This window comes from Stegodyphus dumicola, chromosome X1 (genome assembly GCF_044657685.1).
Source record: "Stegodyphus dumicola isolate Sdum_Otavi_A_Nest chromosome X1, ASM4465768v1".
Taxonomy (NCBI): Eukaryota; Metazoa; Arthropoda; class Arachnida; order Araneae; family Eresidae; genus Stegodyphus; species Stegodyphus dumicola.
In genome coordinates, this window is record NC_140780.1 from 260260249 (window position 1) to 260275334 (window position 15086).

The window sequence follows — 15086 nt, forward strand, 5'->3', positions numbered from 1 at the left end:
ATCTTTTTCACAATACTTAAAATTTGAAAGCATCCTAGGATTGTTTATTGCTTTTAAAACTCGAGACAATAATCCAAAGATTCAAAAATGAAATAAAAAAAAATCATACAATACAGTGTTCTAAATCAATTGTAATTCAATACAAAATGCTGACACCTAATTAATTATCTTTTGTTACAAACTTTTTGTCTTTTTATTCCAGATGCCACACATCTCTTTCGAAGACAGCCCAAAGAATCTAACCCAAGCTCTATTTCGGAGTGGCCTCGTCGACCTCTTCACGCCTGGCTTTGCGGAACTTCTCGGCATGAGCGATTTCCGATGGCTTCATATTACCAATCTTATCCATAAAATCAATGTGAACATCAAGAACGGAAATAACTTGAATCATCAGCAAACCGCTCCACCCAGTGGCCAGGAAACTATTCACATGAGTCTCCAAGACAAGCCTTTCCTTTTTTTCGTTATTGATAACATCAGCGGCTTGGCCTTAGCGATGGGAAAGATGGCAGGTCGACGCTTGTAATTTGAAAATTATTTATTTAAGAGCAAGGTTTAATCGAGCAGAAACCTATTCATTAGCAGAAACCTTCAATTCATCCCAGAATGCATGGTTCACTATAAGTAATGATTTTTTAAAGATGTATTTTAGGCACTTAATAGTGGTATGGTTTGCCAAATACTATATTTAAACAAGTTTTTTTCCTTTATAAATTTTAATACTAAAGATATAACCACAGTTAGCTCTTATAAATTCTTCAGGAGACTGTCAGTTTGAAGAAATATGAAAAGCTGTGCTGTATGCTTTTTATTAGTTAAGAAGTATCAAGAAGCTGTGTTACGATATACCCAAAATGTTGCCCTTTTTGTATAAATTTAATGATAAGCAAGTTATTCTTAATGTGCACATATAAGTGTCTTTTTCCTAAAATTACAAAATGACTGTTTTACAGTAGCGTAGCTAGGGTGGAGCAAGAGGGGACATCTGTCCCCGAGCGCAGCATCCAGGGGGCGCAAAACTGATGTTGCGAAATTTTAAAATGAAATGTTTTCCATTCTTGGCACACAGAAAGGGGCGAAAATTCTTCAGTTGTCCCCGGGCGCTGAAACCCCTAGCTACGCCTCTGCTGTTTTACGTACGTATCAATTATTTTATTAGCTCATAAAGTATCATTTTTAAACGGAGAAAGCAATCTTGAAAACATATTTGCTGCTCAGAAATATTCATATGTGCATGCATTTTGAAGTGATAACGTAAATATACCACTTAATTCTGGCATTTAACAAGCCTTTCTGTGGAACCGAAGTTACTTAGTCAGTTTATTCATGAACTGCAAAACATAAAAGAACCTATTCTCTTTTTTGCCATGGCAATGAATAAAGTTATGTTTTTAATCCTGAAAGTTCTTTCCAACATTTTGAAGCATTGTAAACCTACAAGACAAAATAAGCTCAGCTAAGTTACACTGAAAGAAAGATATATTGTTAGTACTACAATATATTAAGCTAACTATTTTTCGTGACATTCATAATCATTGGCAAAATGAAGTAAAGCAAAATTTATACATAAAAGAACTGAAATGTGGGTAAAGCAGCATTTTAATCACGGATTTACTATTCAATAACTGAATAATACACGTATAAAGAGAGAGCAAGAGTCTATATTCCTTTCATAAGTAAAAAAATACATTTCTTATTTCTGTTTCGTTTGTAATGCAGACATTTTGCTCTACTAATTAAGAGTTTAAGAGCTTAATCTTGCTAATATTAAGGTTCTTCAAAAACAATAATTCTTCTACATTGATCTCTCTGATATTATAACATAAATGTTTTACAACATATGTCTCTCAGATATTTTAATTTATGTATTTTTGGTGTTTATAAAATGTGTTTAAAATATTGCATATTTCTATCACTCATATTTTATGTATATTTAATTCTACAAAATTAGAGAGAATATTTAGACAATAAATCCTTCTGTGTTAAGGAAAAACTAACTTTAGTTATATTTAATAGTGAATCGTTTCCTTCTGGCTTCTTTTCATCAGACATACTTAGAGTCTTACTTGTTTAGGAAGCATAAAATGTAGACCCTCCTGAAAACGAAATAGCGAATTCTCGCTATGTCTAGGGGAAAAAAAAAAAAAAAAAAAAAAAACGGATGACTGGCGACAAATGTTATAATAACCTTTTTATTTTAGTTAACTGAACAGAACATACTCACAATTTAACCACCACTTGTGGCTAGGTAACTTAACACAAAATAGTATATATAATCAGAATGAATTAAATTTTAACTATACGGCTGACCCCTACTTCAATCTAAATACCCTTTATCGGCTGCACACAGCAAAGCCGACTCTAGAATATTAATATAATTTAAAGTAAGCGGCTAGCACAAAATATTCAGCAATAGACTGCAAACACGCGGCACAAACTTGTAACTAACTCTTCTGCCGCGAACTCTTCAATTCTGCTACTTAAATACTATTTCCGAACTTATTGATATTTGAATATACGTCATTTAAATTTGTATTCTGGCAGAGAATCGTAATCGGAAAGGAAATTTATGGTCCTGAAAATAAGTTGGGAAAACATATATAGAAATTTTTTAATAAAATTGCTATGGGGGCGAAAAAGCATGAAGGCATTTTTAGCATTAAAATTTCATGCCAAATTTTATACAGTTATCTCACTGCTAGAAGCATAAAAGCTAAGATGGATACATTTATTACAGTGTTTTCGAAAATATATGATTGGTATTTAATAGTGACAGTGATGACAATTTCAGGTTATAAACATGCTTTCTAACTTTTGGAGAAAGGTCATCCCACTGTGCTTACACACATCAGTTTCATTCTGGTTTAATCACAAATGAGGTATTTAATTTTATTTCATTCATTCAACTTTCATTGTTTAAAAATCAAGATATACTTTTGTTTTGTTTTCCTTTTGTGTGTGTGTATGGTACACTATAGTTTGACTTCTGTAGCTATTTCATCATTTATTTAATTTGACATTTTATCTGTTACTCAATGGATATATTTATTACACATGTGCTTTTTTTAAGTAATTTGAGTTGCACAAGCAATAAAAAATTATAGAAAAACCTCTTTTGCATTTCTTTAGCATACATCCTTTTACATTGCTGCACTTAAAAAAAGAAGTATTAGTGTGTTTCTAAAGATGCGGCTGAACAGGTTGATCCTCAAACTACAGAAGAATGTCAGTCAGGTGTTATCCCAAACATTTAACCTATTATTCTGTAAGGTTTATCCTAAGTTTTGAACAGTTATTTTTAGTTAAAGCTACTTTCCTATCTCTCCTAATTTCAGCTTACCATTTCCTACCAGGGTGTTTTTTTAGAATCGCAGTTAATGCAAATGAGGAAGAGCGGTATTTAATTTGAAGTTCCACTGACTTTGTTAAAGAGACAGAGATTCTGACAGCGTTTGCCATTTGGCTACACTCTCTCTAAGCTATTACTACGCTCGGCCGTATTTCAGGCCCTTGATAGCTTCGCCAGTTAGTTAACATTTAGGGACCAGCTCCTTAGAATTTTGATAGCTTCGGCTATATCTTTTTAGCTAAGCACCAGTTAAGTTTTATTTCTTAGTACTCTTGAGTTCAAGCCCAAGTGGAGGTTTCCTGTACGCTCTAAGAAAGGAGCCGACTGTACAATTCTTATTTTGAAAAATAAAGGGTAGTTAACCCTCTTGAGTTTACGTTTCTGTTCCTGAACTAAATTGATTATTCGCTTACCAGTTCACAAGGTTTTTAGTCACTTAGCTGTAAGAGAAAAGGTTGGAACCCCACAATTCATTTGAACAAACAAATTCAGATTTATATAGTACTATACAAATTTAAAAATAAAATAAATAAATATCAAATAAAATAAATAAAATAAGATGCTTTTGTATTTAAAAATGGCACAGTGAACAGAAAACAAGAAGTAGTTTCACACATTTTTGCAGTTGATCAACGATACATGTTGCAGATAAGAAAAACGTAAGACATTCATGGACATATGACATTATATTATATATAAAGAACACCTAGCACAAAAAAGGAACAGTTCTATATCTCCCGTTCTACTAGGCCGGTTGAAGAAATTTAACTTGCAATTTTATGTCTCGAAAGCGCGAATTAGGATATTAGATTCGTGTACAGCAATTATTCTAACATAGGCAATTTTATCACAAAATCGAACATTTTCTGAAAAGACATAACTATCTTTGTTTTACATATTTCGATTTTACGTCTCAAATTATGCCTAAATATTAAATTTTGTAAAATTTGGTTATCAAGAAATTCAAAAATTTATCTTGGAGCACTTTTTTCAGTTTGCGCCAAGAATAATTCACTTGGCGAATTTCTTAATTTATGGCAACCAATTTCTTTTTCTTTTTATTGTCAACGCGCGAAATAAAAGGTGCATCATTAATTTTTCAAATAATTTTAACAAAGTGCGCAAATCATATCTGGCGTTATTATCACTTATAACAAATATGCCAAATTTCAAAACCCCCATTATATAAATTCACATATACCTTGGGAAATTTTGAATAAAGCGTTCTAATTTTTTGCAGGTGTGCCTTAAAATGCATCTACTTTAAGAAGATGGCAAAAATGCTATAGGTTATAATTCAAAAAATTTTCGAAAAATTCATAAAAGTTCCTAAAAAATACAAATTTTAAAAACAAATCAGAAAATAGCTGCGAATTTTATTTGGATCGGACCTAAATTTTGAATTGTGAAAGAAGGAATCGAGTAAGTTTAATAAAAAAAAGAGAGATTAATATACGAAATTCGATTTACAATGAGGAGACAAAATATTGACCGCTTATTCTTAAAAAAGTACTCGTGCGATTTTTTACAAAAATTGGCACTTTGGCATAATCTGAGTCGTAGAATAGAAATATATAAAAAATAGATATGTCATTTTAGAAGTTCCATTTTGTGTCAAAATACCTAGTTAGAACAATTGCTATATATAAAACTAATATATATCCTAAGTCGCGCTTTCCTGACATGAAAACGCATATTAAGTTTCCTCAATCGGCCCGGTAGAACGGGAGATATAGAGTCTTTTTTTTCTTTTTTTCCCCCCGCAAGGTGTAATAGACGTAAGAAATATTATACTCTTCTTTAGAGGTAATTAAATAATTCACAGTTTGCCTCTAGTTTCCTTTTATTTAATCATGGCGAAGCACTCAAAGGCTGCCACCCTAAGGGGAAGTGGCCTTCGTGGAGAGCTTTGTAAGGAAAACTGGGGCGAATCCATGGGAAAAACAACGAAAACGCGTACGCAGTCAGCCCGTTCGCCTGGATTTGAACCCAGGTCGACCTACCAGCATTCCAGCATTCAGCAACACAACCACGCGACTGCTGGTGCATGGTTTGTTTCCCCCCTGTTTCGGAATTTCGATATTAAACTGCTTTTACATAAAAAGTTATAGCTTGATCACTTGCAAGAATAGACAAATAATAACAGTTGCTTAACTAAGAAAATTACACCACTAATAACCAGTGTTTAAATTCATAATGTTATTCTTTCATAAACAAACAACATTCGATTGCAGCTGATGCCCATCTCATGTTACAGTATTAGAAATTGCATTGCCTCTTTAAGATTTTTAAAATTTAATGATTAAACCAACAATTTTCTTATAGACCTGAAATAATGTTTATTACAATCCCTCTTCAATGCTTACTTTATAAACAAAAGTTTACCTTACAAACTGTTCTCATAAGGATAGAAGTAATTGATAAAGAGGATATGCATTACTTAGCTACATTAGAACTTTTTTACCTCATGCTTTGAAATCACTATATGATCAATAAAAGCAATGCGTGTTATGTAATGTTCCTTGGTACTTTGTCTATGTTGAGCGTAAAGGAACGTAATGAACTGCCGAGCGACTTATCGCTGAGTCCATGTGTATAATAATCAAGTCCCCGGAAGGGTTAAAATACCCTTTCATTCACTCAAAAAATTAATAACAGATGGCCCCTTTTCGGGCTTACAGAAAAGCCTCCACTCGGACTTTTAACTCAAGATAAGAAAATAAGCGCGCCTCTAAGGACTTCTGATCTCTATCTTTAGAAGTAAGCTGAACCTTCCTTAAATACTCCTTCTAACTCATTTGCATGAAACGCAATGCTAAAAACTCACTCTGGTAGGGAATAGTAGATGGGAAACAAGAACAGAGAGTAAAGCATGTTTAAACTTAAAATAATTGTTATGAACTTAAAGTAACCTCTATAGTTATTTATTTATGGGCCCACCAGCGGCCGAGCAGTAAAGTCGCTGAACGCTGGTAGTTCGGTCCGAGGTTCGAATCCCGCGAACGGGCTGGCTGCATGGGTGTTTTCGTGGTTTTCCCCGTGTGTAACGTGTATACGTGGCAAAGTATAAAACCAGTAACAGAAGCGGAAAATTTATCTTTTTTGTTGCTGCCATTGTAATTCCGTAAAAAAGCAACTAAAGATGCCATTACGACCATATCGGACACCTTACAGACAACTAAACGACTTCGAAAATGTGGTCGCATTGTAGGGTTGATTGAAGCTGGGTTGTCATACCAAGCAATAGGCCGCCACCTGCAGTGTATGGTTAACCACTTACAGTTCGTGGTTTTCCCCATGTGTAACGTGGATACGAGCCAGTTTCCCTTAAAAAGACCTCCACGGGGCATCCCTCCCTATCCGTGTAGTGCCTAAGGGCGGAGCACGTAACAAGTAAAAAATATAGGATGAATGTTCACCAGGCTCGAACCGCCCCAACGGTATCATTGTTGACTATTCAACGCATTACAGCCACATCTATACCTCCCGCAGTACAGGGACAAGTGACAGCAGGGCCGGACCCCTGGTCGGCTTACAATGACTACTCGGGTGCTGTCTGGACCCTGCAACTATCTATTGCTGAAACTTTTACAAATAGACATAAATATACCTCTCGTAGTACAGGTGACAGCAGGGCCAGACACCCGAACGGCTTACAATGACTACTCGGATGCTGTCTGGACCCTGAAACTATCTATAATGCGACACAATAATACTACAAAATGCGACACACTAATACTACAAGACACTACAAAATGTAACACACTAATATACTAGAGACTAATATACGTTGACAGTAATACGTGGGTACGATAGGCACATAAAAACACATTGATAAAATTATTCTATTATTTTACAATAACTTGCACATGAATACGATACACTGGATATATGTAGACACTTACACAAAGATACGTAGACACACTATATTACTATATCTATAAAATTAAGTATTGGTACACATAGATGCTGCGTAAATTCGATATATTTTAAAATGCACTTTTTATGAATATTAATAATACACTATACTACTACAGGTGATACTCTGTATGTACTTAGATCTTGAAACATGACAACATGATGCTAGAGTACTTATAGACACCAATGACACGATACGGCAATGTACATAATGTTATGCACTAAGATACTGTACACTAAAAGATGGACACAATACACCAATGCACATAAATGCGACACACTAATGTACTATACACTAATATACCATACACCAGTATGGTATACAATAATTCACTAATATACTCAACACTAAAAGATAGACACAATACTCCAATGTGCATAAATGCGAAACACTAATATACTCTACACTAATATACATTGACACTAATACATAAGTACCATATACACAAAAATACACGTAAATAAGTAACACAATTATTCTATTATACTTATTGTAACATACACGTGGATATAATACACTGAGATAGGTAGAAACGTACGCTAAATTACGTTATATAAAAAACTTAAGTATTGATACACATAGATACTGCGTAAATTCGCTATATTTTAAAATGCACTTTTGTGTGAATATTAATAATACTCACTTCGCTATATTTTAAAATGCACTTTTGTGTGAATATTAATAATACTCAATTTACTACAGGTGTTGCTCTGTATGTACTTAGATCTTGAAACACGACAACATGATGCTAGAATATATTTATAAACAAAATACACCAATGACACGATGCGTCAATATACATAAATGCTTCACACTAATATACTATACATTAAAAGATAGACACAATACATCAGTGCGTATAAATGCGTCACACTAACATACTACACACTAATAGTACACTGGCGGAGTCGTCTGGAGTGGTATCGCAGCCGATCATCATGGCTGCCCTCAAACTGGCATCGTATAGTGTTCAGCGATGAATCCCGCTTCGCTCTTGAGCAGATGACCACCATGTTCGTGTCTAGAGAAGACGGGCCAACAGTCCCAATCAGCCCTTATTTTACAAAGGCATACAGGTAAGTAATAAGTAAATTATTTTCAAGTTCTTATGTTAGCGAGATGTAAATGCAATGATGTATTTCATTATAGAACATTTTAAATTTATTATTTAATAATTACATTTTAAAATCGGAGCTAATTTTAATATTCATCAAAGGCAAGTATAGACAAATAAAAAAGGAAAACACCTTGGTAGGAAAAATGTAAGTTTAGAATTATTTACTTCTGCAAGGAAATTTACTTCTTACTGGTTACAAAAACGCACTTTAAACTAAATTTAGTATTTTTATTTATTTCTAAAAAATAAATATAAAAAAATAAGGAATGGAAATCGCTATTGTTCTCCCATCCAAATGTTTCCTTGTCTTCCTTTTCTCCATCAGATAATTCTTGAAGAATGAGAGCAAAATCAGTTGGTTGCACATATTTTTTTACCATGAAAACCGATATAAAATTTACAGAGCCAAATGTATTCAAATTAAAATAATACACGGCAATTAATAACACAAAATTACAAAATATTTGAGAAAAAAAAATTTATCCGAATTTTTACCCACGAACACGCGCGTGTCGTTACTTTTACGAAAAAGCTGCCACGTAGCACAAATGCCCAGTTAAAAAAAGTCAAATGATTTCCTGTTGGCACATTCCATGATGAGGGGAAGGGTAGAAAGGAGGAATAGAAATGACATTCAGACGTCTCAGCTTCGATATTCGAAAAATGTGCATTAAAAACTGAATTTGTCGCAAATTTTGCGCATTCGCACGTGCTTAAAGGTTAATGTCACTTTATAAATCACAGTACAAGTCGTAATTACAGTCAAGACATCACAACTCGTACTTGGTATGGCAGATAACAAAATTTTAAATACAAGATAAGTAGTTTGCTGAAAAGGTTTTTACCCGCTAAATCACTGTATTCTCGTATTTAGTATTATGACTAAATTAACATTATTTTATTTTATAAAATGTCTGCATTCTTTACGAGATGCAATTTGAATTAGCTCCAAAGCATGTGTTATGAATTGATAGCGCAAGCCATCAGACGGCGCTTTAGGCATGCCGTCAGATTAGGTGACGAAGTCACAGTTCAGTTTTCTGGGCATCGCCCTATCCTGTGTGTAGCAATGTGAAAAGAAATTTTCAACATATCTTTGATAAGCATAGCAAAGCCCTGATTTGTACTTGAATGCGAAGCGTTCATAGGCAATCAGCGGAAGATGAGATGAAATGCAGAATACTTGAAAATACCAATTGAAGTTAGCAGGAGTATAGCAATTTATGGCAATTAAGGCATTTTTTATTTGTAGGTAAGATCGAAGTTGCATGCCAGTGCAGAAGAATAAAAAAAAGTTCATTTCGGAGTAACTTCGAGAGAAAGTCCTCGTTCTGTAACGTCTGAAGCTGAAGTGATGGAGCCAGTTCGCCATACATTTTTGAGTCAAGGAGCCTTGGTCAACTCACTTGGATAAGCTATAGTGGTTGGAGAAGAAAGAGAGAGCACAGTGCAAGTAAAACTATTGGCGGGCAGTTTAGGAGGGATTTCAGAGCCATACATAATTTTGAAATTGGTTGAAGCGAAAAAAGGGGTCATATGTTACAATTGACGAAAAATTCGAACCATTTAGAGGACGCTGTTCATTTCGACAGTACATGCAAAAAAAGCCAGTTAGGTATGGAATAAAGATTTTCGCTCTTGTTGATGCAAAACCTTTCTTTACATGTAATTTAGAGTTTATGCAGGTACTGAGCCCTACAGCCCGTATCATGTAAATAATTCATCGGTTGAAGTCGTCAAAAAGTTAACAGAAAAGTTTAATTCTGGGAGAAATGTAACAGTCGACAACTGGTATACTAGTTATGAACTTGCAAAGTATCTCCTTCAGAAAAGCATTATTCTAGTGGCCACCATAAGAAAGAACAAGAGGGAACTACCGAAAGAGTTTGTGAACAGTAAAAATCGGAAGTTTCATTCCAAAAAGAAATGACTTTAGTGTCGTTTGTTTCTAAAAAAAAAAAATAATAATAATAATTTGTTAACCTCTTATCTACAATGCATAACGACGAAGCTATTGACCAAACAACAGGTGAGGCAAAAAAAACCTGAAATAATAAAATTTTTTAATTTGACGAAAGGAGCAGCTGATATGGTGGACCAAATGTCAGCAGCGTATTGAACTGCAAGAATCAGCAAAAGATGGCCGATGGTTCTGTTCTTTACACTGCTAAATAGTGCTGCAATCAATGCTCGAGTATTATTCCAATGCTCAAAACATCCATCCTTACAGCACAGGAAGCGGAGTCAGTTTTTGAGAGATCTTGCAACACATTTGCTGAAAGACTACACAGCGGAGAGGCGCACTGTACCATGTCTCCCTCGACATTTCCAAGAAAAACTATCTCCCAAGAGCAAAGAACCTACTGCTAAAAAACAGAATGTAATTGAGAGAAAAAGGTGCTACATTTGCCCAAGTTCAAAGGACCTAAAATCTAAGATAATATGTACACAATATGAAAGAAATGTCTGTGGAGATCATTTTGTTTTAACATGTACCAATTGTACATAATGGGATGTTTCATGACCTGCATAAAATACAAATCCATGAACGCGCGAGCACTTGCGCATGTACGATTAGCGCGAGTAACGCCGGGTTAAAACAGTGTTTGTGATAGCGCACACAAATGTTTTCTTAATCATAATAGAATACGGTACTTTTATATTTTTCGCTGAAATGAAAGTTTAATTTTACTTTAATTCTCCACATTAAATTAATTATATGCAAAATTTTCTGCAGTGTTAAATTATTCTCTGTATATGATGAAAATTTACATACATTTTATACTTCTTATAATTTTGTAGAATTAAAAGAAGTATTGTGGCCAGTATTACCTTTCAACCTCCCTTTGTCGGACTTATACGAGGACACTTCCATTTGTCGCGTAAATATAAAAACAAAGTTACACATATACGCATATGTTTTTAATGATATTATTTTGATTGATTTTCTGTTCCATATACATATAGGATTTTAATTCAGCCGGAGCCCAAAATGAAATGTGTTCCGCTACTTAAATTTATTGTTCGATTATTTGTTATTAATTTATTTTTTTATTTTATCTTTATTCATGAATCTGGTTTGTGAAGCTGAAGAAAAAAGGGAATAATATTAATTTGAACGTAGCATGTATGTCAGTGTGGGCTTTATCAGCGTGCGCTTACATCTATGTGGGCTTTTATCAATGTACGCTTTCATCGGTGTGATTATTAGTCGCGTGGGCAATTATCCCAGTGGCGCTTTTGTCTGGTCACCCTCAAGTACATATGAGCTGCTACGGAAGTCATCAAGACCGTGCACGTTTATACCACGCCCCTTTTCTGTGACGTGACTTCCGCCTACCGAGTACGGAGGGGGGACGCTTTCATCTTGCGGGAAGAAAAGAACGGGAAAAAATTTTTCCCTTAGTCCTAGTAAAATGCACTGTTTTGTTAATGATGGTGGTATTTACACAGAATGCAAAATTAAAGATGCGACAGCGCGGAGTTAATTTATTTTTACATTTCTGATTCTAAATAAAAACGATGATCCAATACAAATAGTGTATTTAAAATAATTAATAAGGATTTTATTATTCGATTGAGTTAAAAAATAATAATTCCTTTTTTGCTGCTTCGAATTTATAGGCATGCATTAAGACCAGACTCATCATTTATAGAATGTCACTTATCTCTGGAATTAATACTTTTTGTCAAAACGAAATATGTCATTTGATAATGAATACACTTGAGAAAACTAAGAAGCGTACAGAAATTAGAACCGCTACAATGAAAAGTACTAAAAACTTAGGAAGAGAACTAAATGTTACCGCTCTGAGTTTTGAATACAGAAAGAGCAACATTTTTCAAAATTATTAAATAAGGAAACATAAGAGTAAATTTCATATGAGAATCAATTAGAAAAGATCGTAATACACTGCTCGACATCGAAAATGCAACACCAAGGAGTGGTCAGAAATTTATGCAAATTTTAGAGTAGACGCACGTCACTGAGCTATGCGAATGATGTGAAATGCGCAGCTCTACGACGCACGTGAAGTAAGATATAATGGAAGGAACGTGCAGAATGGCCAATATTCCTGTCGTTATTTCTGCCAGACAAATTATCAAAGTTGGTTTTTGTCCCGGAGGATACGTACAATAGGAGAGAATAGCCAGGCCGCCGTCAACGAAGGCACTTCCAGCGGGGTATGGTGATCAGACTGAGAAGGGCGGGTTGGTCCTTACGTCAAATCGCAGCTGATACCCACATGAATGCGAGCACGGTGCATCTGCTACAGCGAACATGGTTGGAACAAGGAAATGTGGGAAGATGGAGTGCAGGTGCAGCTAGTGACGTCAGCATGCGTGGATCGACGCATCCGCCGACAAGTTGTGGTGGTTCCGCAAGTCACTTGTATCGCGATTCTGCAGCATGTGCAAGATACCCTGGATGTTCCCGTGTCGACCAGAACCATTTCCCGTCGATTGGTTGAACGTGGCCTGCACTCACGGCATCCGTTAAGAAGACTACCACTGACCCCACAGCATAGATGCCAACGTTTAGAATGGTGCTGGACAGGAACGATGTGGATGACAGAATGGCAAAACGTGTTCACAGATGAGTCACGCTTCTGTTTATCCAGTGACAGTCGCCGCATATGTGTATGGCTTCGACGTGGAGACAGATCTAATCCGACAGAACTGTGGAACGCCCCACAGCGCGACAACGTGGCATAATGGTTTGGGGCGCTATTCCCTACGATTCCAGGTCACCTCTAGTTCGTATTCAGGACACTTGGATAACGTACTGCGGCCAGTGGCAATCCCCTAGCTTCAGGGGCTGCCTAAATGAAATTTTTCAGCGAGATAACGCCCGACCACACAGTGCTCCCATCTGCCAACATGCTCTGCAAGGTATACAGATGCTTCCCTGGCAACCGTACTCTCCTGACCTGTCACCAATCGAACATGTGTCTAACCTGTGTGGGATGTGATTGGACGCGATTTGCAGACTCTGCCCCTGCCTCGTTCAAAAGACGAACTGTGGCAAATGTTGAAAGGGAATGGAGAGCCATCCCTCAGGACACCATCTGCACTCTTATTCAGTCTATGCCTAGACGTGTTTCTTCGTGCATCGCAAATTTCATCACTTTCTGACCACTCCATCTTGGTGTTGCATTTTCAATGTCGAGCAGTGTATTTACTGAAATTTATAAAGAGATACTAATTTGCAAAGCAGATATCTCCGAAAGACGAGTGAAAATCAAATACAGAAATGACTAAATTTCTTGGCCCAACTTAAAACTACTATTCAAGGTAACGATCTAAACGATATCGAGAAATTTTGAAATACTTAAAAACATATTTATCACTTCAGTGTCGAGCGAAATTATCGTACCTATGCCAAGAATATCGATTCAATTTGATGAGTTTTCTAAGGTTTCGGAAAGAGCTCGTAAAAACGAAACTACGAACGGTATCTATGAAAATTAAAAAAGCAGTATAATACGAAATGAATAAAGCAATGCCAGTTGTATTTCAATATTTTTTAACATCATACGAATAACATCAACATAAAACATCATAGAAATTCAAAAGCATTTTTTTCAATTCTTTTTCAATGAAGTTAAACCATTTATAATGTTTTATAAACTTATTTTGAGATAGATTCCTATGAAAACGACGATATATCCTCATTCGGCACTCAAAAGATAAATAGGTGAAGCTGAAAGGTTATGACTTATTTCAAAATGACATACTAGAATGTCACTTATTGCGGAAAACACTTGATAAACTGATGGGATGGTAGTATGAAGCAAACGTAACAGGGAAAAGGAAGTGACGTAACAGAAAAGAAGCATGGGCATGACCTTATTCATAATAGTTTTATTTTTGTGGCAATGACAATATTTTTTTATTTCAACTAGCAACTTCTTGAACCACATGTTTAAGATGACATCATCAGTTTCTTAATTGGGCATATTTTTTTTGCAAAATCGGAGGATGACATCCTCCCTAAACTGTGTGGCCATGTTACTTTACAAAATGGCATCTGCATTATCACGTTTATGTGCCTTCGCTGAGGTGGACGAATGCATTTCTGTGGACAAATTAGATTCTCTAAAAATTGATCTCAAAACCTCTTAGTCGGTCACCATTCAAATGAAATAAAGATTTGCCTACATGATGTAGGGCTATACTGAGAAATGTTCAGCATTTCTTTCCTTGCTTTCATACTCAGTGTTCTTAACACCTCTTAGTCGGTCACCATTCAAATGAAATAAAGATTTCCTACCTGATGTAGGGCTATACTGAGAAATGTTCAGCACTTCTTTCCTTGCTTTCGTCCTCAGTGTGCCCACTTTGTTTTTGGTTGGACAAGTGAATATAATTGTTAATTTTTTCATTACAATTGTACTCCAATTCTTCACTGCTTTGAACATGAATACAGTACAGGAATGAAACAATAATGCTCAAAATGTAAATAACTTTTTGGAAAAATACTGTTTTTTAGACAGTTAATATTAAAAAAAAAAATTTAAAAAAAAAAAAAAATGCTATTCTGAGCTTGCAGTGTGTCTTTACTCTTAAGAAAACATGTTTGAGAAAGAACCTATGCCTTTGAATGTTAAAATGTTGAACGCTGGTGACTGCAACTTGATTTGAACCCAAGATAATTCAAACAATCAGATATCCAGATACACTTTTATACCAAAAGAGAA

General features: G+C 35.2%; 1 protein-coding gene across 2 annotated transcripts in view; it reads left to right on the plus strand.

Moving 5' to 3' along the window:
• LOC118193000 (leukocyte elastase inhibitor-like) overlaps positions 1-3720 on the plus strand; it is a 31789-nt gene extending 28069 nt beyond the window's left edge. For both annotated transcript variants that reach the window (XM_035364029.2, XM_085807602.1), the window contains exon 3: positions 203-3720. In XM_035364029.2, the coding sequence (XP_035219920.1) occupies positions 203-526 (324 nt within the window). In that variant the 3' untranslated portion in view covers positions 527-3720. The remainder of the gene's footprint in view (positions 1-202) is intronic.
• The last annotated feature ends 11366 nt before the right edge of the window (positions 3721-15086 follow it).